Source organism: Octopus bimaculoides, chromosome 2 (genome assembly GCF_046866305.1).
Source record: "Octopus bimaculoides isolate indiv1 chromosome 2, ASM4686630v1, whole genome shotgun sequence".
NCBI classification, from domain to species: domain Eukaryota; kingdom Metazoa; phylum Mollusca; class Cephalopoda; order Octopoda; family Octopodidae; genus Octopus; species Octopus bimaculoides.
In genome coordinates this window covers 28,066,586-28,092,482 of record NC_142929.1, presented here as the reverse complement: position 1 = coordinate 28,092,482, position 25,897 = coordinate 28,066,586, and the positions used below count along the sequence as shown (strand labels likewise).

Genomic DNA, 25,897 nt, shown 5'->3' with positions numbered 1-25,897 from the left:
GAAACAGTTGTAACATTGCAGATATAAGAAGTCTTTACAAAATGAAGTTAAAGGATCCTTTTAATGTTAATTTCCAAATTGTCATTTAGTGAAGGGAGTAGATTAATATAAAAGGATATTAAATTTTTCTTCTTGCATAAATTCCATGATACCAGTTCTCTGGTTTAAATAATTTTCAGTTACTTAATGCAAATTGAAAATACTTGAATATAACTAGTTAAATTTTCTTTATTTTAAATAAAGAAATAATTTTAGATACAGTTCAATGTTTAGAACTATGCTTTTATTTTTCATATTAAGGCTTTGGTTGAAATTTGAAGATGGAAATTTTAACACACTGAAAACCCTAAGCTTTTTAAATCTGACCAAAAAATAACGGTCTATTGATACTTTAAAAATAGAAATATTTTCTTTAATTTATTCTTTACAATGTCTTCTCTTAAACAAAACATATGCTAATTTCAAAACCTGATTAGGCATTGAAATGAACAAAATATTTGACATGTTACAAATTAAGTTTAGAAATTTTTCAGAAATCAATAATTCAGCTTGATTTCAGAAAATCTATCATCAGGTCAATAATGTTACTGATGAAATTCTTTTTCTATCTTTTCCCAGTTGTAAGTATTATTATTGATTATACTTTTCATTAACGATTTAAGTTATTGCAACTATTACACTTTAGTTATACTTTGATAAACTTCCAATTTTCATAAATTAGGGATTTAAACTAAGCATGAATTGCTGTTTCTGGGTCTATAATTGTAGATAGTTGATATTTTTTTAAGGGAAATGTTGTTATTCAACAGTTCAATTAAAATATTTAGTGCTGGCCTTTTTCTTGATTCAAAATGCATTGCTGTAGTTTGTGCAGTTTGCTGTGGTTTTAATATTGTGCTTCTGTTTATTTTGCTCATCCAGCATTCTTTTCATCTTATCTCTTTTTCATCAAACTTCATCATATTTCTTTTTATGTAAGGTTTGATATATTGAACAAGGAACAAATCAATATGTTATGTCTGGCTTGTGATAATTAGGCCAGTTATTTTGATATTGATATGTGGGTGACATCAACAATGAGTTGCTCATTTAAAGCCAACAGGCACTTCAACAATCCAAGAAAAGAGTTTGCTTTGTTGCATTTTATCTTAATAATCTAATTCATATTAATTGCCCATGCCAACAGCCAGGCACCTGATATTTTTCTGACATATTCAGTTTTTTATCAGGATTTCATTTTTTCTGAGACAGAAGACTAATCTTAACCACAATAAGAACTGACATTTTAAGAACTAAACTAAGTGGTTACCTCTTCTTTGTTGTTTGCTATTATTGCAGACTTGTAGTGACTGTCACATCCTTCAATTATAAAATTCTCTTTCTTTTTCTAAAAGGAAAATAATCTAGGATCTTCACAAAATGTTTTTCATCTTAACATTACATAATTTTGTTTTGTGTATTATGCATTTTTGTATTTTCATTTCTATTTATATCCCATTAGATACTGATTGATCTTAGTTACTTTTTTAATTTCCTTTTTGTTCCTCTTCATAAATAATGAATTCTGAACCTGTTGATTTTAGACAGCTACTTATGTTGTGCATGGTATTTGGTGATGCTTTCTTATTTTTTATACATTAGAATGTGATTTTCCTTGTATTTTCAGCTAATTTAAATTTGTGCATGTTTAAACTAATGTCAATAAGACTTTCAAATCTTATCACTTACAAAAAAAAAATGCACATTCATTAACTACAAAAATGAATGTTAAAAAATGTTTTAGCTATCAGGTTTTTAGCTCCAATGAATACATATTTTATGCTTACTTCAATCAAGTATCATACTAGTTCTGTTTTGCCGGTCTATCTCAATTGAAATATATTTTGGTTTCAATAATTTTTAAACTTTTTTATTTGGTATTTCTTATTTTTCCTTGTTTAAAATCTGTAACAAAATTGATAGGAAGAAAAAAATGTTATATATATCCCAACCTATTTTATCATTATCCTATTAGATTTGCTTTTCTATGATGGCATTGGTTGGACTGGTCATGATGATTTAAGTCAGTTCTGAGACAGGTCAGGGACTACATCTCATTCATATATTATATTTTTAGTATGGTTTCTACTGCTGGATGCTCTTATTGCCAACCACTTTAATGAGTATACTAGGTGCATTCTATCTTTGTACCAGTAGGAGAGTTGTCTTCTCCCTGTTACAACTAACGATTCCTCTCTACTTTACATTGTCTCCTTTTATTCATTCCTTTCTAACACAAGTGGATAGGGAGAGTGAGTGAGTGAGAGAGCTAGATAGCAATTGTTGGTAAGGAGATTGAATAGAAGCAACGTAAGTGAGAGTGTGGTAGGAAAGAGAAAAAGATTATACATTTTGGATGCTGTTAAGGAAATAAAATAAAATAAAAACAGTAAGAATGAGGGAGCTTTAAATGTAAATATAAAATATCTTAGCTTCTTGAAGTTATGCAACAACTGCATCTTGGACTTCAGAATTTAGTGAAGTGACATGATGAGAAAAAGACTAATAGAAGAGACTGATTGCTTGATGAATGTCAGTAATGTGTGAGAGAAAAATTAGAGAGAGAGATGGTTAGCAATAATGACATGCAGTGATAAGGAGGTGATTGAAAATGAATGCTGCAAATGTGTTACATCTCTTGTTAATCAGACAACATAATGTGTGTGTGTGAGAGAGAGAGTAGGGAAGAGAAAGGTAGAGTGTTAGATAGTAACAAAGATGACTATTAGCAAGGAGACTTAATATGAAATGTATATATTATACATCTCAACTACTATCATTTAATAACTATCTGAATTTCTCCATGGATTTTCTTGTATATATATATATCTTTATCCAGAGTTATCTAATCTTGAATTTTTTTTTTTTTTCAAGAAATATTTATTGCATTTGTATATTAATGTTTGTTTAGTTTGTGCAATTTCCCAGGATCTTACATTTTTTATTTGATAAATTCCGTTTATCTAAAATATATATTTCATTATAATATTATCTGGGTATATACTATTTGCCATTATAAAGAAATGATTTACGATTGTTAAAATATTTTATTAATCTATTGTATTCTATTCTCCATTTTTTGTTGTTTTTTTTTTATATTCAGTGAAAACCATATTATACTGGTACTTAATTAGTATTTTACTATAGAATGGTTTTGTTTTTCTTTTGCAGATTGTTGGTAACCTTATCTATTACCGCTACATAAATTCTGCCATTGTGGCTCCAGATGCTTTTGATATTATCGATGTCAGCGCCAACAAAGCTCTTAGTGCTGACCAGCGGAGGAATCTTGGGTCAATTGCTAAGATTCTTCAATTTGCTGCATCTAACAAGGGGGTGAGATCATCTTACTAGTTCTTTATATCTTAAAAATTTATATTAACTTCTTTAATTTGTAAATGATCAATATCAAATTTTAGTAAACCAAAGCAAATTTCTTAACTACATAGCCATGTCTTATATTTTAGGAATAATATTCTTGATATTAATTTCAAAAACAAAAATTGTTCAGTTTTGTTAATTAAGCTGGTGAGGTTTGCATTCACTTTAATTTTGGAATGGTTCCAGAAACTCTGTTATTTACCAGCTTATGTGTTGAAAAACTTTTGTCATCTGACTTGAATATAAACATATCCTTTTTTATTTTATTTTTTTAAATTGAACCTTTATAGTTTGCTGGTGACAGTAGCCATCTTTCTTGTATGAACGATTACATCAGAGAAGCTCATAAAAAATTCAAGTAAGTATTTTCATTTTAGCTTTTCTGCTTTTTAATGAAAAAATTTTGTGTAAAAAGCTTTCAAGATTTACCTCTTGGTCATTAAATACCAGTTTGTTTATACAACTTGCAAATGTAAAATATTTATTTGTTCTTATTGCTGTCTTGGTGGAAGGGGCAGTCATTTTGCCAATAGCAAAATGATTTATTTTTACAATTCTTTTAATCAGACCACTTATTGTAGTTTACTGATACTAATTGCTCTTATCAAAGTCAAAAGACATTGTCATCCATAATTAAACATTGATCTAACCCTTTAGCATTTAAACCAGCCATATCTGACCCAAATATTCTACCTGTGTTTTATGTTCAAACTAGCTAGATCTGGCTTCTCACTCCTACCTTCCAATGTCATCCTAAAAATTAAACAATATGAATAAATAAGCATTATATATGATAGAGCAATCTTAATGCTAAGTTTAAGTTTAATAGAGCGTTCTAATGTTATAGAGAAATTACTTGATTATAATGATTTTTTTTTTTAAATGCTATTTCAGAAACTTTTTCCAAATGGCTTGTGAAGTTGAAGACTTAGAAAATAAGTTTAACATCGACCAATATACGGATGCCACTATGGTGTCAAAACCAGTAATCTACATGTCTGTTCAAGAAATCTGTGATACTCACCAAGTTAGTATTTACTGTATCACTAAATATTTCATGTAAAAACCAAATTGCATTATTATTCTGTTGGTGTGTTTGTTTGTTTTTAAAGTCAGTTGTTAGTATGTTGTGATATCTTAATTTAAATAATTTTTACATTCTATGTTAGAATACAATAATGAAGATTAATATTTATAATGTAGTTATTTATTGTTAGAATATCTAGTCAGTCAGTCAGTGTTTGACTTTTCTATTTGGAAAGTGTTTCATAGAAAATTATATAATGTATAAACAGAATAATTTGATACTTTTCACTTCAATCAGTCATTAGACAGCAGCCATGCTTGAGCACCACCTTGAAGGGTTTAGTGAAATAAATGGGAGAAGAACACACATACACACACACACTCATAGACAGACACACAGGTAAGTAGATAGATAGATGTACACACAACAGGCTTCCACATAGTTTTCATGCATTCGTGTCATTTATTAATTTGGAGGAAATTTCTTAAGAGGAAAAGAAAAAAAAAATCCTCTGAAATACAGATAATTTAGTAAATAAATAATCTTTTATTTTGTTTGCAGCTTTTACTGAAACATCAAGATACCATTTCACCAGATCATAATGATCCACTAAATGAACTGCTGGAAGATCTTGGGGAGTGCCCCACGGTTGATGCTTTATTAGGTAAGAATATGCTTTTTTTTTTCGGAAAGATTATTTTGAAATTGTGCTTCTCTAACAAATGACATGCTCTGAGACCAAGTATAAAACTGAAGCAATTACATCATAAAAGAACCATTTTAGCCATTTAAAAACTCATGGAATCTGTTAAATTAACTGTTAATTTATTTTGTGAGGTGTCACACAGCTGCAACCTGACCATTGTAATAGTTCTACTGCAACTCAGTGGAACTGTGTCTGTTACTGGATCATAACAGTATGATGAAAGATTTTGGTAACTTAAGAAAAGTGGAAATAGCAGATTCTTGTATTTTTAAATGGCTAAACTGACTCTTTTATGTTGTAATTGCAAAAAATCAATTTTCTCCAAAGTGTGTTTTTTGTTCTTTTTTTTTTTTTCAGTCATTTGGAATTGAAAATCATTTTCTGTAAGGAAAATAATAAATGCAAATATTAAAAGTTAAAAGCAGGCGTTTAAATTATCCTCTCAGTAAATGTTTAGATATTTAAGAAGTTATGAGCTCAGATTCATCCCTTATAATAATAATTTAATAACATTAACAGTGGATTCATATTCTTAAAACTTCAGTATCCAAATAGTTAAACAACAAAATTTAATACTGGAATTTTTCTGTGAAGCTTATTATATTGAAAAAATATTAATTACCTTTTTCATTTTGAAAAAGTATATTACTGTACATGCCAAAGTTTATTTCTCTAAGTTATTTCTTTTCATTACAAAGTTAACTATCTGATATTAAGATGTTCATGTACAAAAAAACAGTTTCACTAACAATTTGAATAAAATTTTATCTATATTTATTGCTTGAGTTAAAATGCCATTTTGAGTTTTTAAGAAGAAAATATGTAGCCTCCAATATCAGTGTTGGAATGAAATTTTATTTCAATTTTTAGGTGCCGAGATCAATGCAGGGGGAGAAGATGGCCTAGATGAGAGTGTACGAGCTCAGTTGGCTAAAACTGAAATTACTCTCACTTTAATGAATAAATTCGAGGTCCCTGATGACGATATGTCTGACATTAAAGGAATGATGATCAGGTAATTTTGTATTTTTCATTTTGTATCTTTTTCATTTATATAGATATCTGAGAGATAAAACTATTTGACTACTAACCACATGATCATTAGTTAAAAAAACACAGCTACAATCCCTTCATATACAAACACATCACTCAACATACTTCAGTCTACCTAGCTAAATACATTTATTTCTCTTTTTACTAAACTAACATGCAAATGTACTGTCAGCTTCCAAATAATGAATAATAATCATTAGTGAATTTTTTTAAAGAATATCTTCAAAATAGTCTTATACTTTCAGTGACTACAACACAATTTCTATTCTTATCAATCTATTTTGTGATGAAAGCCATACAAGAACTTTTTAAAAACACAAAAGTAAAGATGGAGACAGGATTGTTTGGGTGGGGGGGTTCAGAATTCACATAAATTTTCAATAGATTTGTTTGTTTGTTTGTCTTCTTTTTCTTTTTTTTTTTAAGATTAAATCTATGGTCATTGAAGTGCTTCTATAATTTAAGGTTAAGAACTGACTCAAATTTTTTTTTTATTAACTTTTATTTTTTTTTTAGAACAAAGAAAATGATAGTTGATGTAATAGCCTGCCAATCTGGAGAAACTCTTTCGCAGATTTTGGAAGTACCATCAACAGATGAACAAGTAAGGAGGATACTTCAATATAATAGTTTGTTGTCAAGATATATTTTTTTAAAACTAAAACATTACTAAATGTTTATAATTGCTTTATTTTTTTAAATATCATTATTTTCATGTACCCAACAGCAACTAGCATATTTTGGATTTGAATCTGCCAGAATGCATTAAGAATAAATATGCAAATCATTTCAAATCTTGCTGTACATGGTGCAAATAACAATTTTTTTTATTGGTTGGCAGATATCATCATTGACTGTCCATTGTAAGTTGATGTTGACTGTTCTGTTCAGAAACAAAATGCCTTGGATGGTAAGGCAGTTGACATCATTACTCCCATCAGACTGGACTGCCTCTCTGAGCTTCCAGACCAGGTACCAAGTAGTGTACAAGAGTGCAACAAGCATTGTTGATGATACTGCTGCCCGCAGCAGCAACTTGCTTGCTAGTTGACATCCAACCATTGTCTCATGATGCAGATCTTCTGTTTGGCTGTAATAATCTTCAAGCTGTTGGTCTAGGACTCCTCTATCTTGTCGGTTATCCAACATCCTGCTGATACTGTCTTTACTATATCCCTGGTATGAGAGGCTAAGGGGTTGCTAGCACTTGCCCAATGTGCCACACTAGTCTCCAAGTGGAAGATGTGACATAGTCTGACTTTTATGACCTATCACTGATGTGGGTGTCATACCATACCAGGTTGGCAGATGTAAGCACTAATTGGCGAACAGTTTTGTTTTCTGAAATTATAAACCAAACCAGTGGCTTGTTTAGGCTTAAAGGTCTGGGTACTTCTGGCTGGTGAGACACATGTAGAAACATTGTTGTCCCAGAATACCTTGTACCAATGAGCCAAATGTGTTATGAATATGTTGTAAAAGGTAAAAGTTGTTCTCCAGTGATGTACACAACAGCAACAACTATATGTCTGCATTTGAATCTGCCAGAACACATTAAGAATAAATTATCAAATCCTCGATTGCATTATTTTGTTTTGTTGCAACTTTATCTATCTAAAATGGAAATTGCATTTTTTTTTTCTTACATTCAACTGTTTGCTTTAAAAACAAACTTGAATTTGAGAATTTTTCTAAGCCTCTTGATTTATAGTTTTAGTTGAGGGAAAACTTATTTAATCTATTGTAAGGTTGTGTGTCTTTTAAGTATTGATATTTTATAATAAATATTGTCCCAGATAGTTACCACTTTCATTTTAAAATGTTTTGCACTTCAGGAAGACATTCACCAAGCATTGATTAAAAAGCGTGACATGATAGATAAAAAAGCTTCCAACCAAGGAAAATTAGAGCGACAAACCTCTCTGTTGGGTGACAATAGGTAAGTTGTGTTCGTACTTTTAGTGACAAAATGAAATCATTTTGAAGTAACAGAGATTTTATTGTTCTTCAAAATATATTGTCAATGACTCTGAATTATACCTTGTGTGGTTATGAAATTTGCTTCCCAGCCATGTGAATCTGTTTTTAACCCCAATACATGGCACCTTGGGTAAGTGTCATCTGTTATTGCTCCGGACCAGTCAAAGCCTTGTAAATTTGGGAGACAGAAACTGCAAACTGCCTGTTATGTATTCTGTGTTAACTTACTTGGAAAGTTGTGAGTTGCAAGCTATATTGTTGTTATTTCTGCCAACAAATCATCCACTTCCTGCTCACCTTTGATGATATGAAGACTATCTGGTTGTAAAGCAATGCTTCAATTTTATATTTGTCTAACCCATGCTTATTCGAAAATAAAATGGATGTAAAATGAACAAATTCAATGGTAGCCTTGATTATGATTACAGTAGTACCTCAGAGTTTTTGAACAACTCTGATCACGAATAAATCGTGCTTTATAGATCGATAGATAGATATAAAGCACAATTTATTCGTGATCAGAGGCATTTGTAAACATAGGTACTACTGTATTAAATGAATATGAGAAAGATGAGAGATAAAGTACGATTTATTCGTGATCAGAGTTGTTTGAAAACCAAGGTTCTACTAACAATGTTAAATCTCTGAACGAGGGTTTAGCCGCATTTAAGTGGCAAATATACTTCACAAGGTTCTACTGTATTTAGTAAAACAATGTCATTATAAAAAGTATTTAACGTCATAAAAGATTATGTGGTAAAGCAGTATTACAAAGAGTATTTAAAGTTATAAAGATGATGTAGTAAAACAACGTTATTATAAATATATCATACAAAATGCATTTATTCAAACTTCATATGAACAGTTCTGAAATGCAGTTAGTGAATGTTTTTATTTTTATTTATAGGCTACCCCTGGAAATGATGAAAGGAAAAATTAAAAAGAATCTTCAAAATCTTGAACTTGCCAATTTAGTAACTCGAAAAAATAAATACCAAGACATCATTAATTCTATTGCACGGGTAAAAGTTAACTTTTATAGCGACAAAAATATTTTTTTAACAAAATACTTGCTGTAAAAAGACATTGATGAATTCCAAAGTTCAAACAAAATAGGATAGTATCTAACCCAATGTAATATGATTTTGAGTCTTTTAATAAAATTTCTCATGTTACATCTTAAACATGAGAAAGGAAAAATATATCTTGACTTTTTTAAAGGAATATCAAACATCTTCATTATTAATTTAACTAGCTCAATCAATTGAGAATTACTTGCAAACCATGTGAAACTGTTGGTTTTTAAGATAATACTAATTTTGAGGTGCATGCTAATCATTTCATTGTATTTTTAACTTCTCTGTTTCATTATTATCAAGTTTACCTGAATGGAAAGTAGTTACCATCTTCAATTGAAGAAGGGTTCATGCTATGGACATTCATAAATTAATATACTTAATCCATCAAATGGATTAAGATGCAGGCATAGCTGTAGTGTGAAGAAATTCATTTTATGAACTAGATTATCAGTATATAGAACTCCCCATGGACATTCAGTTTTAAAACTTTTCTGTGAAGGCTTGTAGGACTAAGAAAAACAGGAGAGGAACCTTTAACTTGCATATATATGCACATGTGTGTGTGTGTATGCATGCATGTTTTTGGTTACATTTACACTTAGAAAATTCACTCAGCTATGGATGGTGACATTGCTCTCCTGTTAACAAGTTGACTACTGGTTTTGTACCTTCAAAGATGTGTCAAGTAAGATACCCCTTATTTAGCCACAGGAAGGGCAACCAGCTATAAAACAATACCTTCAAAATATATTTGCATAACCCAAGCTAACATGGAAAAATGAACAAGGTACAAACATATTGTATTATCAGTCCTATATTCTTCAAATTAAAAAATATCTTTTCCTTTTACACCTATAGGATATTCGCAACCAACGGCGTTATAGAAATACACGTAGACAGGAATTGATACGACTACGAAGTGCAGTAAAAAGTTTGCACAATAAAAGGGCTTTCTATGAAGAACAAATCGACTATTACAACCTGTATGTGAAAACCTGCTTGGATAATATGGCACACAAGGAAAAGTTAGTAAAAATCATTATTCTTCCTGTGATTTTTTTTTTTACTTTCAAATCAGTTTCAAGTTATTTCATTGGTAGTGGTATTTTATTAACTATTTCCCCATGTTGTCAAAAGCTAGAAGAGTTTGTTTGCACTAAAAGGGTTTTGTCACTCTTCTGTCATTTCATCTGTGAGCTCCAACTTCCCCATCTCTTACTACGAGCTACTTTTTCATTAAGCATGTTATCTTCTTGTTTTACTTGTAAATACTAATGCAGATGGCTTTCAGTTCTCAACTACTTTTTGATTCTGCCTTTCTTAAAACTTGTTGCATATAATCAACACGCTCCCCTTACAAACTGCTGATCCTTTGTATTCAATGTCCAAATTTCAATACCATACAGCATCTCAACTTTTATGTGTCTTCATAATCTTTACCATTTTCTTACATATACTCTCTCTCTCTTTCTCTTTCTCTCTCTTTCTCTTTCTCTCTCTCTCTCTCTCTCTCTTTCTCTCTCTCACACACATATATGTGTGTGTGTATGTATATCCTTTGTGAACAAAGGAGATGGCACTGAACTTCTTTAACCTTCCTTTCTTATACTTATTACTCTACTCTCTCTTCAACCATTACTTTACTCTTTCTCTTCAACTATCACAGTACTCATTTGATGATGTAAACAACCAAAACTTCAAAACTATCTGTTATATCTAGCAAGCTTGGCTATGCAATGAAAAGGCTTTTTTGCAACCATATAGTTCTAGGTTTGATCCCTCTGTGCAACACCTTAGGCAAATGTTTTCTCCCAAAGCCTCAGGTCAATCTATGCTATGTGAATGAAATTGAATTGACCGAAACTATGCGAAAGTCTGTTCAAAGCACTGTACCTGTTGTAAGTTGATACCTGAGTGCTTTTAACAGACTCCAATTGATTGTAAGCATTCAGTCCAAAGATAACCCATGATTTATGATTTCTTTCTTTTGCCCAAAGGTCAAATATTGTCTTTGACTGTTTGTAGGTTCTCCAAGACTAAGCAATGGAAAAAAATTAATCAATACAGGAAAAGGCCATTTGAGCAGTTCACGAATTACATGATGGCTGCTCTTACTGCTAACTATTTTTTTTTTTTTTTTTGCATCTGTCATGTCTGAAGTCCTGATTCTCCATCCAGTCTATCTGAAATTTCATTATATTTTTATGCCTATTGGTTGCACTTATAACCCAATATTTAATTCCTTTATACATAGTTTTTACATACCAAGCAAGACTACTTTTCAGATGGTTCTGGATATTGCCATGCTGATCTTTGGATTTGGGACTCTAGACCATCCTAAGTTTGAAAATGTTTCTGATGTTCTTCTACTCATTTTGTAACAACTAGATCTTAAGATTTCATATATTATTTCATTTCTTCACTTAATTCTTAAGAACAGCATGTTCTGCTTATAACCTAGTGATCTCTTAAAGCAAATGATAATACCAATTATGGTCATCAGCACATTGCTATTAAATTGTTATTGATCCAAGTTGAATTGTTAAGCTTTTCTTTAAGTTCATATTCTGTCATGTGAAGTGTTTCAGAAGCCTATAAGAGTTAGGCTAACTGTTATTAGTAAAAACAAAATGTTCTGTTGATGAGATATTGTCTGCTCATAAGAATGAATGTTGAAATTTGTATCCTATTAAGTGACCAAATACCAAACTGTTTTTGTTGCTGCCATTTGAAGTAATAACTTCAAAAATTAAAAATGACAGTATCCAGGAAATTTTTAACATTCCTTTTTTTTTTTTTTTTTTAAATCTCCAGTCGCAAATCAAGGTCTTTTACCCTGTTTCGTAAAGATGACAATCTGACCACTGTGAAATACAGTGCTGCCCAGCTTTATGAGAAGGGCCTGATTTTGGAAATAGAAGATTTGGCTGTCAACCAGTAAGTTCACTGATTATTATTCATAGATGTTACACTACCACAAACTTTTGCAACTGACTTAGATCATTGACAGTGATACAAATAAATGTTAGTAATATTTATGTTAGCTCACAGCTTGTAATATAATACTTATCAAGACCTGGAGTAGTCAGACTCTACCCTTTCAGGAAAAAAGTATTAATAAAATTTTATAAAATGAAAAACAAAAGCCTGATTTTGCATTGTAGGGCTTACTTTATTAAAATAAAAGACTAGCCATATGGGTTTATATATATATATATATATATATATATATATATATATATATATATATATAATTGTGGTGTACAGTTGAATTGATCTGTTGGTATGGGATTTTTGTCGAGAATGAAAGAGCAGTGTCTATGAGGTTAGCAACCAACTTCTAGACACCGTTGAGATATTGATGTGATTGATAGTCACATCTACAAGAGAATTCCAGAAGGCTGGTATTCTAGGGAGGAAGGATTGGGTAAGGTAGTTGGGAAGAGTAGGGAATTCATAGAAGCAGTGATAGAATAAGCAGAGGAGAAACAATAGATGTGTAGAGTCAGATGTTTGAAGTGTGTTTGTGAATGAGTTTTCACAAATTAGTGGCATCCAGTTTAGTGTTTGTTCATGAAGTTCAGCAACCCATCAGAACTGAAGAGGAAAACTAATCTTTTGAATTTTATATATATCTTTTCTCTTTTACTTGTTTCAGTCATGAGACTGCAGCCATGCTGGGGCACCACCTGAGGAGTTTTTAATTAAATAAAATGACCCCAGTACTTTTTTCAAGTTTTGTACTTTATCAGTCTCTTTTGCCAAACTGCTTAGTTACAGGGATGCAAATACATCAACACTTGTCAAGCAATAGTGGGACACACACACACACACATACATATATTTCACTTAGGCATTGCAAAACTAATAAACTGGTGTAGAACTCAATTTGTGTAGAATTTTTAGCTGTGAAATATGAAGTTGATAATGCATGCCTGGTAACTAACTAATAGTGAAGTATACTTTTTATTTTATCCTTACAGGTTTAAGAATGTTCTTTTTGAGATTTCCAATACCGAGAAGACTGGTGTTTTTGAAGTGAATGCCAAGTTTTTAGGAGTCCATATGGAAAAGGTTGAACTTGTGTTTCAGGTAAGAAAAGTTATTTCAAAGAACTGTCTTTTTGTGTGTGTGTTCAGACTTTTTTAAAACTAGTTATTACAACTTTAATTACACACAAACAATTTTCAGATAGATAATTTCTATCAAACATGCCTATTGTCCATTTTGGCCTGATCTTCACTTAATAGTTTTAGTATAAATACAAAGTCTAATTGTGTTTTATAAACAAGCCTCTCTGATATCACTGTCTTAGCTTCCTGTTGGAAAATGGCCTCCGTTAACCACTCTCTACTTTTGACACACTATGTAAAAGTGTGAGTTATGAAACAGTTGCCAATAATTTGAGATGTGAATGATTTGGAAAGAAAATATAATCAGTATATGAAAATTAAATTTATTTAGATATTTATAAATTATGATTGTAATCATCATCATCTTTTAACATCCGTCTTCTATGCTGGCATGGGTTGGACAATCCAACAGGGTCGAATAGGTCAGAGGATTGTGTCTGCTAAGACATGGTTTTTCTAGCTGGATGCCTTTCCTCATGCCAACCACTCCATGTAGTTGCTTCCTCCCCCTACTCTATGTTTGTGGCACCAACACTTGTGAGGTTGCTATGTATCAGGTCATTAAGAATGAAATGTCTGATTTTCTTATGCACCAAGTTTGAAGTTGTTAACTCTTTTTTTATCCTGACATTTCTTTGTTTTACAACATTGAAGAGTTACATCATCACTTTTCGAAATGCATTTCATGGTGTCTGATTATATTGAGTTTTCTCTTGTAAATCAGTTTTTGTGAACCCATGGATAGATCAAAAGCTTGTCTTTTATGAATGAGTTCCGTCATGGAACTAATGCATCCCAGACAGCTTGAAGCATCAGTCAGGTGTTAGGTGAAGATGTGGTGAATGAGTACACTGTACCTCAATGGTTTGAGAAGTTCTGGTCTAGTGACTTTACTCTTGAAAATCAGCCCCATGGTAGACCTGAGACTAAGGTGGATAATGATGAGCTGGAACTATAGTGGAAGCGGATACATCTCACCACTGCGCATGAGTTAACAGCAAGGTTTGATGTTTCAATTCCAACTGCATTAGTCCATCTGAAACAAATCGGCAGGATAAGGAAGCTGGACAAGTGGGTACCACACGTCTTGAAATTTGCTGTTCTTTGCTGTCACACATAAAAGCAAACTGTTTTTGCATCGTATTGTTACGTGTAATGAAAAATGGATTCTTTTCAGCAATTGCAAGCATTCTGCATGGTGGTTGGACAGAGATGAAGTGCCAAAACACAATCCCAAAAAGAATTTTTTCTACTCTAGGCACAAGGTCAAAACTTTGGTGGGAGGAGGGGGTCAGTCGATTAGATCAACCCCTGTATGCAACTGGTACTTAATTTATCGACCTCAAAAGGATGAAAGGCAAGGTCGACCTCGGTGGAATTTGAACTCAGAATGCAAAGACAGACGAAATGCCACTGAGCAATTTGCCTGGTGTGCTAACATTTCAGCCAGCTTATCGCCTTACAATCGCAAAAACAATATTCACCAAAAAAAGCTAATGATGTTTGTTTGGTGGTCCAGCACTGGTGTCATCCTCTACAGCTTCATGAGACCCGATAACTCAATTACAGTGGATGTATACATTAACCAATTGGATGAAATGATGAGTGAATTTGCAATTAAACAACTGAGATTGGTCAATAGAGACGGGCCAATTCTTTTGCAAGACAATGCTCAATCACATGTTGCACAAAGAGCACAACTCAAGTTACAAGAACTGAACTTGCATCCGCCATATTCACCAGACCTTGCACCAACTGACTATCACATTTTCCAGGCATTCGACAACTTTTTTCAAGGAAAAAACTTCAAATCTGAAGATGCAAGAACTGCCTTTTATGATTTCATCACCTCTTGCTCTCCAGAATTCTTTGCTGCTGGCATAAATAAGCTACCAATAAAATGGTAAAATTGTGTTGATAATTTAGGTGCATACTTAGATTAACTGCATTGCTTTTCATTGAGATAAAGTAAAATAAACTTTCAGTTCAAAATCGGACATTTCATTCTTAATGACCAGATAGTTTGCAAGACTAAAATCACCATCACTTGAGTGGGGCTGCTGTAGAGATGGCAAAATATTAAATTAGTAAGATTAACACTTTTAAAATGAAGAATGGATTCTTCACATAATGAGAATGGATTCTTCACATAATGAGAATGAATTACTTCATACTGGATGAATTCAGTTCATCTTAAGGTTTTTCGATATACATTTTACTCACCTGTGTATGAGAGAAATTCTAGACTCAGTGCTTTTGTAAATTAGAATGAAGGTAACCAAATTTATCCAGGACAAACACATGCTAGCAAAAGCCAATGTATTATTTGATAAGGGTCTCCAAATCTTCCAGTACTATACCTACAATATTAATTGGAATTGTGGTGCAACATACATATATTGAAATAATATGGAAACTACTAGTTGTTCAATCAAATGTTTTAAAGTCATTTTCCTGCCATAACAGAATTTAACCTTGCAGGCCCATAACTGTCCAATAGTACTTATCATTGTTTGCTATTTTGTGGTAGCATTTCCTTCCTGGTGCCAACCCTTTGAGTCATCTCTTATGATAAACATGGATATGATGGACCCATTCTACATCCAGGATACATGTTTCTATTCTAATGTTGTTTTACCTAAGAGGCTATTGTTTGCTCCAATAGTTTCTTGGAATATTAGCCAGTGTATTGTCTCAAGGGAATCTTCCTTCTTAATTGGTGGTGGGTTTTTTCTTAGATAACAAGTAGGCTGTGTGGTGTATATCAGCTGTGATGTCATATGACAGTGTATTCTGCAGCAGCTTCACAGAAATATGTGGCTTTGTATTAGATGCAATTTCTGGAATATTGATACTGTATTTGTGTGTTGCATGCTGAGCACGAAAATGTTGTGAAATGGTATTTGAGGAAGTCTGGAATTGTGGAAGCTAAAAGACACCTGTAAGAGGTTTGGCTATGAAATGATGTAGGTTTTTATATGAATATGAAAATGTTGGCTCTTATATTTCTAGCCAGTATAGAATGATGAATCTTGAGCTAATCCTGACTGTGTGTTGAAATTATTTTTTATACTTTTAGGATTTGCTCCAGCTGCAGTATGAAGGTGTTGCTGTAATGAACATGTTTAACCGTGCAAAAGTGAATGTCAATTTACTGATATTTCTCCTGAACCGTAAATTTTATGGCAGGTGAACAGGACACAAATTTATCTTCCAAGTGTCTGTCTGCACTGAACTTCCTGTCGAGGATTGCTTTCTACTCAATTACAACATAATCATATTATGCAGACAAAATAGTTAAAATGTGAACATAAAAAAAAAAAAAAAATTCATGAGATTTTTTCCAGCTTATAGGAAGGAATTCGTTCCATCAGTTATTATTGGGAACACGAGTGAATTAATTATAATTTTATGTTTTTCATTGCATGTAAATATTCTCGATGGATTTCTTAGTCTTCTGTGTATGCAGCATATGGATGAATTTAGCTTTACAACTTTTTATTTAAAATAAATACAATTCCAAACTGATTCTACCAGAATTATTGGAACAATTATTGGAATATATATATTGTCAATATATATAATCTCTTTCAGTTTTACAAACCAATTTCTTTATAATACAGTAAAAAATGTAAATTATAATTCAGATTAATGCATCATTTTATTTCACATATCTCTATTTTGTGCATATGAACTCAAAACTTGCTTGAAAAAATGTGCACCAGAATGTGGACTGAATGGGTTTTTGTTTTGTTTTTGTTTTGTTTCCTTCATTTTCTTTGTGCTATTTTTCTTCTTTTCTTAAATAATTATAAATTATGATAGTTTATGTTACTTAGATGTTCAAATATGAATAGATTTTCTTGATTTATTATTTTAGTTTTATTATTTAGCTTTTATATTTAGTCTGTAATTTAGGTCTATCCATGACTATTGCATACAATTGTCTGTTATAAACATATACTGAAAACCAATAAATTCCTAATAAAGAAAAAAAATTGTCAACATTTATTTAAAGTAGTTATTTTTGTGTGTTTGACCTTGTGTTTTTTTTCCTTTTTAATTTGATTGTTTTTCATTTTCTAGTACACTTGATATAATCACAAACATACAAATGTTGTGTGTGTGTATATATACTTAAATATAATGGAAGTTTTTCTTTTTAATATATTTTTAATTATTGTCAAATGCAAGTAAAAACGTTGTTGGGTTGCTTATTTACTTTATTCATTTCTAAAACTTTTTGTATCGTAACAAATGCTTTGTTTCTTTTCTTTGCTACACACTAGCTGGGAAAACAAAATTTATATATGATCAGGCATGAGCCCAAAATCCAGTTGTCTTAAATGATTTTCAAGAAAGTAAAATCTAATGAATGTTCTTTTGTATTAAGCAGGGCCAGTGCCAGGGTATCCAGCACCCTAGGCCAGTGCTACAATATGCACCCCCTTCCCCCAAACCTACAACGAGAGTCTTCTATTTCAATTTTTTCTACTTCCTCCTCCAGCCATCACCCTCATTACACCAACTTGAAAATGCAGTTAAAAATTTATAATTAACTTGTGAACAATAAATCTATAGTTTTATGAACATGTATATCACTGAGTAAATTTTCTACCGAGCAAAATTTGAAATATTTTATGCTAAACTATGTAACAGGTCATAACACCACACAAGCCTCTCGCCAAACCCACTCATGTCTTCCAACTATTTTTGTTCTAGCAGTGACTTCACCTGCTCCCTTTATAAGTTTTTGTTATTTTAATTAAATCCAATAAATTTCGTGTATGTTGCACATGGCACCCCTGACTTTAGTGTCTCACCCAATCACCTAGTCTACTAGGAAATAGCACTGGCCATAGTCTCAAGTTATAAACACTAAGAAACTATCCATAGCAGTTAATTTCACTTAAGATTCACAGCCTAGTTTTGCACCACAACACTGGAAATTATAAATAAATCAGTTTGCTTATAATTATTCAGTGGTAAATATTTGAAAGTAAAAGATAAGTATCTAGGATCATATTTCCTCTATTATTACATTAAGGCATATAATGAATCAATATATTAAAGCTACTTGTTATTTAGTAAATCCTTCTGTCTTGTGTAATTTGTGTTTCCCCTGTTTTTGCAACTTGTAATCGATGTAAATATTTTCCCTTTCATTAACTTAAGATTGTGGAATGATGGTTATTTTGTCATTTATATGGGGTTTTTTATTAACTGTAAAATACTTTCCTCGGACGGAAGGGCATGTTTGAAAAGTTTACCAATTTTCACGGTATATTAAAAGAAATCATATTTTGTCATAATCTGCAGTATTTGTATCAAAAAGTTTTTAAAAAATACAAAAAGCTCTACACAAAAACTTCATACATGTTGTTTATAGAGCTGCAAAAACTTTTTTTATACCATTCCAAAAAGCTTTTGACACCTAAATGTTTTAATGTTTGCTCTCTCTCTCTCAGATATTCTCTCTCTCTCTCACTAATATGTTATTAGACAATTGTCTCTATTAGTAGTTTGAGCTGAACCAATTAGTTAAACATTAAATTTTTAGTATTCTTGTTTAAAATTCTTTTTGAGCAATTTTTAAGTTGTACGTAGCATATAATATGTTAGTGGCTCATGAATTATTGTATACTGCAAATGTAAATCACTAAAACTATAAGCTGAAGGTGAACTTATCCCTATCTTGAGAATCATTTGCCTTAAATTATCAACATTAATTACTACATATATAAAATAATCACAGAAGACTTTTTATTAAGAACAATATTTAAAGTTCTAGTTCTTTTATGGTTTATAATGTAAAGAAAAATAATTAAGCTGCCACTAAAATGTTTTAATGTTGTTGATTCCAAGAAGCTACTAGACTAGATACAGTAGAGAGTCCAGGATAACATATTACCAATTTGAACATCTTACTACTCTGTTATAATTATATAACTTAATTTTTAGTCTGAGAATAAAACTGCAATTTGTGGGAGTTTTTTCTTTTGCTTTTCCTCTTTTGATCTTAAAAGATGAACTTAAAGATTATAGTGAATTTCTTACTTTTTCACTCTCATACATACACAGTAATTATTATGGAAGTGAATAAATGTTTTGTATTTAAAATGAACATTCTTCAAAACTTTGTCTCTTGTTTCTAGAAAGACAGTTTTCAGTCGAAACAATGATTCATGTTTGTGTTTCTTTTATTGTATACTGTATTACTAACTTAATCCAATAAAATATTTCCAACAATTTTTAAACATTTATTTTCATAATGATTGGGAATAAATCTAGTTACTTTAAAACTTCACTGTGATATATCAAAGAAGCTGGTCTTATTCATGGAACACTGCTTCAGTTTATGGAACTTTCAAATATGAATTTTTATAATTTGTATTGCAAATGTCACATTGTCATGTTATAGTCACTCCATAACTGTACATTAATACAGTTTTTCTATATAACACAGATAAAAATGATTGCTCACAGACCTTGGTAACCTGAAATTTAGAGGGAGATAAATCATATTATGTCCCATTTTAATCAATTTCTAACACCTTGTTTATACTTTTTGTACATACACCTGTTTTCATAAATAAGTTTTACTGCACCAACTCAAGAATCTGTCACAACAAAAAACGTATTGGGGAACTCATTGACCAAGAGAATCGTTTTGAATAATGGGTATAGCTGCATGGTATAAAGTTTCTTCCCAACCACACAGTTATGCGTTCAGTCTCACTGCGTGACACCTTGATAGGTATCTTCTACTATAGCCTTGGGCCGACTACAGCCTTGAGAGTGGCTTTGGTATAGGAAAACTGAAAGAGACCCACATGTATGTATGTTTTTGTATTTTTCCCTCTACCACACTGCTTGATAACTGGTGTTGGTTTGTTTACATCCCCATAACTTAATGGTTCAGCAGAAGAGAAATATGAGCATCACACAGCATATCATTGTCATCATTTAACATCCACTTTTCCATGTGTGCATGGTTTGGACTGAAGTTGTTGAAGTGGATTTTCAATGGTTAGATGCCCTGTCAACAACTATCACATGAAGTCAAAGCAGACAGTGGCACATGCACAGGTGGATACAGTGTGCATTCCAGAAATTTTGACTTCTTCAGGGGAGACATTTGTTAAGTTCAAAGAAATACAAAACTAATCTCCTGCAAAGTAGGATCCTCTCACTTTAATGCACTTGTAGTGTTCCAGTCATTTTGTGAAGGCCTTATAAAAGTCCTCCAAAGTGAAGATGTCTAGGACCCTTGTTGCAGCCACCATCTTCTCAATATCATGAAAATGACTGCTTCTGAGGTTCTTCAGCTTAAGGAACAGCCAAAAGTCACAGGGAGCAATGTCTAAATTGTAGAGAGAGTGAGGGACAGTTTTGATGCCAATCACTGTTATGGAGTTGGTTACCAGGATGGAATTGTGGACTGGTGCAGGTGCCACTGACCCTAGTGGAAGAGCTCTAACCTTTTGCTATGAAATCTCTTCTTGAACTCCCTCAAAACCTCTGCAAAATGGTCTTTGTCAAAGGGAGTTCAATGAATACAGATGATGCCCTTGCTGTTGAAAAAGGAGTTCATCATGAGCTTCCCAGTAGACTTGCTTTGTCTGTGGGAGCCAAGATGCTTCCATTGGGCACTCTGTCTCTTGGTCTATGGATCATAACAGTTGATCCAGTTTTCATCACAGGTCACCAAAGACTTGTACTCTTGGATTGGAGGTAATGAGCTCAACAATCATCCTGCTGTCACCAATTCACCTTCTCTCACTGAGCACCCTGGGAACAAACTTTGCACAAATGTTGTGCATGTTCAAATCTTCATGAATAATTCTGTGTACAGTTGCCACACCATCTCCAAAATGTATGCTGATTGTTCTTATAGGCACATGATAGTCTTCATCCAGAAAATTGCAAATTTTTCTCAACTAGTTCTTATGTACTGACATACCTCTCCCTCCTACACTTCTCATCATCTCACATCTTCTCTACTGTCCCTGATCCTTTTGTGCTAGTGAAAAATGGATGCTTGGCTCATGTAGCATTTTTGTCTGATTGAGCTCAAAATTTTTATTGCATAGCAAGCTTCCAAATTGTCTTCACATCCTGACTGCATTCAGCTAACAAGTCAACTGTGACAAGCAGTGTTTAGTAAGATGTGTTTGAAGTGTTGTTACAGCTGTCTCATTCAATCTGGAATGAGAAAGTTGGTAGGTCAGCTTATTAGATGCATAGTAATGAAATACTAAAATTACAATAATCTTAGACAATTATAACTGCTTTTCTTAAAAAAAAAATCTAAGACCTTCTAGAATGCCCCTTATATATACATGTACAATGGACTCCTTTAAGTTTCCATCTACTAAATCCACTCACAAGGCTGCAAAAGAGGAGACTTTCCTAAAATGCTGGGACCATGTGGTTGGAAAGTAAACTTCTTACTACAGTCACACCTGTACATACAAGAAAATTGGTTTGCACATAAATAAAAACAGTTTGCTTCTCTCTAATAATAACCTTATATTATAAAAGTGAGGAGGATCTTCTGTCTGTCACATGCTGTATTAGAGGAAGGGGAGGAGAAAAGGTTGTTAAACAAGAGAAAGTGTATGTGTGAAGGAAAACAAGATAGTCTCTGTAGTGACTAACAAGTTTTGATTAAAAATATGGGAATTTTAAATGCAAGTTTGTCAAACAATATAGTTAATTTTTGGTTATTTGTGTCTGTGTGTTTCTGTATGTCTTTCAACATAGAGACAATACAACACATACTTTAAAAAAATACTTTCACTATAGTGGTAAGTTGTTATTGTTGTTGAAAGAGGAATTCACTGAGAAAGAGAAAGGGTGTGTGTGTGAAAGATAATTGAAATTTGTTTCAAGAGAAACCAGGTTGTTGCTGAGAGAGTGTGTGTATCTGAAAGATAGACAGGTAAATTGTTATCATAGTAACTGAGACTTTCCCTATATAACAGTCTACTGTACATGCATGATTAATAAATATTTTTACCTGCCGCATCGCTGTTATTGTTGCAGCTAATGAAATTATTCATTACAATGTGCTATTGTTTCTTATTTACTGTACCCTCAACGAACACCGTGCCGAAGAATGAAAATAAAATTTTGCTGCTAAGTACAACTCATTAGAAAAAAAACACAACAAACATTGTACTTATAAAATGATATTGCCACGTGTTCACATTCAAAATGAAGTTGCTGAGTTTTGAAATTTTTACAAAATATTAACGTAGAAGAAAACTATCATTCAAGACTAAGTTATTTATTGCAAACAAGTTTAGCTATTACAAATGATTGCACAATCACGACACCATTCTGGTTTGAAGAGGTAAATGTAAAGTCGTACAAAATGAGAAAGAAGCACTGCAAAAGAACGAAACCACCCTAAACCACTGAAGAAATTTGAGTTACTAATTGTAAAAGCTCCGTAACTACATACATATAAATTAGCAAATTCTCATGTAAGAGTCGCTTAAAGCTGATATAACTATAGATCGCCAACCAGTATTCTACATTGGGAAAATAAAAAGAGAATCGGATGTAAAGCAATTGATATCGACTACTTCATCCTGCGGCTGGAAAGACGTTCAGACGTGACACTTTGAAACATAGTCTCTTAAGATTGCCGAAGTCATAAATAAATGAGTCTCCATCTTAAGACAAATATACATTAAACCAAGAAAGGAAATATCGTGGAAAGATGACTTGTTCAACCTAAAATGTAAACACTTTTACAATACTGAAAGAATTAGAGATAAAAGCATAACGGTTGCATATCATTGCTATTCGTGATAAAGATAAACTTTCATGAAAATATATTTGGCCCTAAAAAGGGCCGTCGATAGAGAAATTACTACAGCAAGTGTTTATTTGCTGTTAGTGTATTTAGTAATTGCCTTCGTACCCTCTGACATTGCGTGTTTGGCCAATTGGCCACGAATCAAAAGCCGGACGGCAGTTTGGATTTCTCGACTACTGATGGTTGAACGTCTGTTGTAGTGAGCCAAACGACTGGCTTCGACAGCGATTCTCTCGAACAAATCGTTAACGAAGCTGTTCATGATGATCATGGCTTTGTTGGATATTCCAGTATCAGGATGGACCTGTTTCATAACTTTATAGATGTAGTTGGAATAGCTCTCCTTCCTCTTTCGCTTTACTTTCTTGTTTTTCGATCCAGCTAAATTTGGCTTGACGGGTTTCTTGATATCTTCGCTATCTGACATCATCAACGATCAATGCAAGCTCTAAGAATGCTTAGCTGATCTCTGGCAACTGACTTTATTTATGGATAGAGAGAAGGCACCACAGGAAAGTGACTGTTTGGCGCGCTTCAATTTCATTGGTTAAAATAGTTTCTCACGTGATCAGCATACTTGAGGCTACCTGAAGTTCAATTTATTTCTTTTTTTCTGTCCCCACCATGTGCTGTCCCCTTTGTGTTAGGCCCTCTGTGACGAATAAAGAAAGTAATTATACTCTATATATTATGTATGTATGTATGTGTACGTATGTATATATATATATATATATATATATATATATATATATATGTGTGTGTGTGTGTGTATACATATATATATATGTGTAATTATAACATTGATGTATTAAATAATAATTTAACACAAATGTCCCATAAACATTGTTATATTCAAAGTGGCTGTAGTGACTATATAAACAGATATTTTTATCAAGGATGTAATTGATTATAATTAGCAAGAAGTGAAATAATAAAGATAAGGCAATAGGAAAATAGGTATACATACACATATATATATATATATATATACATATATATACACTTACATACATAAACATATATATATACAAACATACACATTCATAGATTCATGTATACAAACACACAAATATATGTATACACATATGTAAAACTAAATATGAATGTGTGTATATATATATATATATATATATATGTGCGTGTGTGTGTGTGTGTGTGTGTGTGTATGTATGTATGTAACATTTAGTTCTTCGTTGCAGTCGAGGGTCATCAATTGTAACAGTTGTTGTTAAGGTGTTGGTTGCTAGTGTAACAGTTTGCATTATGATATATGTTGGAGTTGGCAGTTAGTGATTGTATCGGGTGCTGCTATTGAAGAGGTGCAAGATGGAAGAAAGAACAGTGGTTGAAGTTGTAAAGAAATACTTATTTGCCATTACTTTGTACATATCCAAAACTACAATGGGTTGGTATGTATAATTAGTAAATGGAAAAGCATGCAAAGCAAAAACAGTTAATTTTGACTGGTATGTGTGTACATGTTCTCGTAGTAGTAATCCACAGATAGAAATAGAATGAAGTTGTAAGAGAAAAGAAACTGAGCTAGTGAAAGTTACAGAGTTGAGGGAAGTTGTGTCACATAGTCACTGATTGTAACCTTTCTTGTTCCGGTCATTTGTCTGCTTGTGTCCATGACTCTCATTGGTCTCTGCTCACTAACTGATTTTGCCTTACCAAATCCTCGTTATAACTATCCAATTAGAAAGACAGGCATATTGTTGAGAACAGTAGATTTCGTTGGTGGTACCTGTTATCTCAATTCTAATTTTTGGTGGCCCAGAAAAGTTTAGAAGGGTCAAGTGGCAAAGACATAATTCTGCTTAGCGATGGTATCTGGTAAATGTAGCTGCTGTCACTCACAGAAAATCTATTGTTTCACCATGAGAAAAGTGCTGTTGAACTGTTAAGTAAAATTTGGCAATCGAAGATTGAATCCACGCCATGCCTGCATAAAGCCACTACATATATATATATATATATATATATATATATATATATATATATATATAATAATATTATTAGGGACAAAATCCAAAATTACAGGTAAAAAACTCAATTAAAATCAATTTATAAAAAATTAAAATTAAATTGAGCCTTATAGATAAAGTATATATAAAATATATATAGTTTCAGGGAAAATAACCAATTTTCAAGAACTCATCGATGAAAATCCACTATCACATATAGAAAAATTAATAATTAAAAGCACAATAAATGAGTATAATATAAAGTAAAGTAAATATCATAAGATAAATATAATAAAAAGATTACACGTGTTTCATAACCAATTTTCAAATAGAAAAGAAATTTAAATCGATTAAAATCAATTGAAATTATCGAAAATAAGTTCTATTCAAAAATATAGCTACTCGTCAGATCGTAAGTAGAACAATAATTAGATATATATCTCAACCAACAATAAGTACCAAATGAATTAATATGAAATACTTATTATATAAAGATAGAAAAATTATTTAAAAAATATCATAATATCAAAATAATAACCATTCAATAATCATCCCTTCATCCATAATAATAACATGTATATTATATACAAAAAACATCTTACCTAAATTATCATTGTTTTAAATTATCATTGTTTTAAATACAAGTTGAACGAAGTTTAAGTTTAAAATAATAATGAAGATAAAATTAGTACATATTTAACCG

At 31.9% G+C, this 25,897-nt stretch overlaps 2 protein-coding genes across 3 annotated transcripts in view; one reads left to right on the top strand and one right to left on the bottom strand.

The window, feature by feature from the left end:
- The window catches only part of LOC106872737 (ras GTPase-activating-like protein IQGAP1), a 176,189-nt gene extending 158,780 nt beyond the window's left edge, over positions 1 to 17,409 (top strand). For both annotated transcript variants that reach the window (XM_089342174.1, XM_014919820.3), the window contains 12 exons: positions 3,211 to 3,375; positions 3,711 to 3,778; positions 4,315 to 4,447; positions 5,009 to 5,111; positions 6,024 to 6,168; positions 6,723 to 6,810; positions 8,042 to 8,145; positions 9,094 to 9,208; positions 10,124 to 10,290; positions 12,080 to 12,202; positions 13,249 to 13,357; positions 16,478 to 17,409. In XM_089342174.1, the coding sequence (XP_089198300.1) occupies positions 3,211 to 3,375; positions 3,711 to 3,778; positions 4,315 to 4,447; positions 5,009 to 5,111; positions 6,024 to 6,168; positions 6,723 to 6,810; positions 8,042 to 8,145; positions 9,094 to 9,208; positions 10,124 to 10,290; positions 12,080 to 12,202; positions 13,249 to 13,357; positions 16,478 to 16,591 (1,434 nt within the window). In that variant the 3' untranslated portion in view covers positions 16,592 to 17,409. The remainder of the gene's footprint in view (positions 1 to 3,210; positions 3,376 to 3,710; positions 3,779 to 4,314; positions 4,448 to 5,008; positions 5,112 to 6,023; positions 6,169 to 6,722; positions 6,811 to 8,041; positions 8,146 to 9,093; positions 9,209 to 10,123; positions 10,291 to 12,079; positions 12,203 to 13,248; positions 13,358 to 16,477) is intronic.
- A 5,757-nt stretch (positions 17,410 to 23,166) lies between these two features.
- LOC149136896 (histone H2B-like) lies at positions 23,167 to 23,870 on the bottom strand. Its single transcript, XM_089339542.1, has one exon. It carries the CDS (start codon positions 23,655 to 23,657, stop codon positions 23,295 to 23,297), a length of 363 nt encoding a protein of 120 aa, XP_089195668.1. The 5' UTR covers positions 23,658 to 23,870; the 3' UTR covers positions 23,167 to 23,294.
- Between the last annotated feature and the right edge of the window lie 2,027 nt (positions 23,871 to 25,897).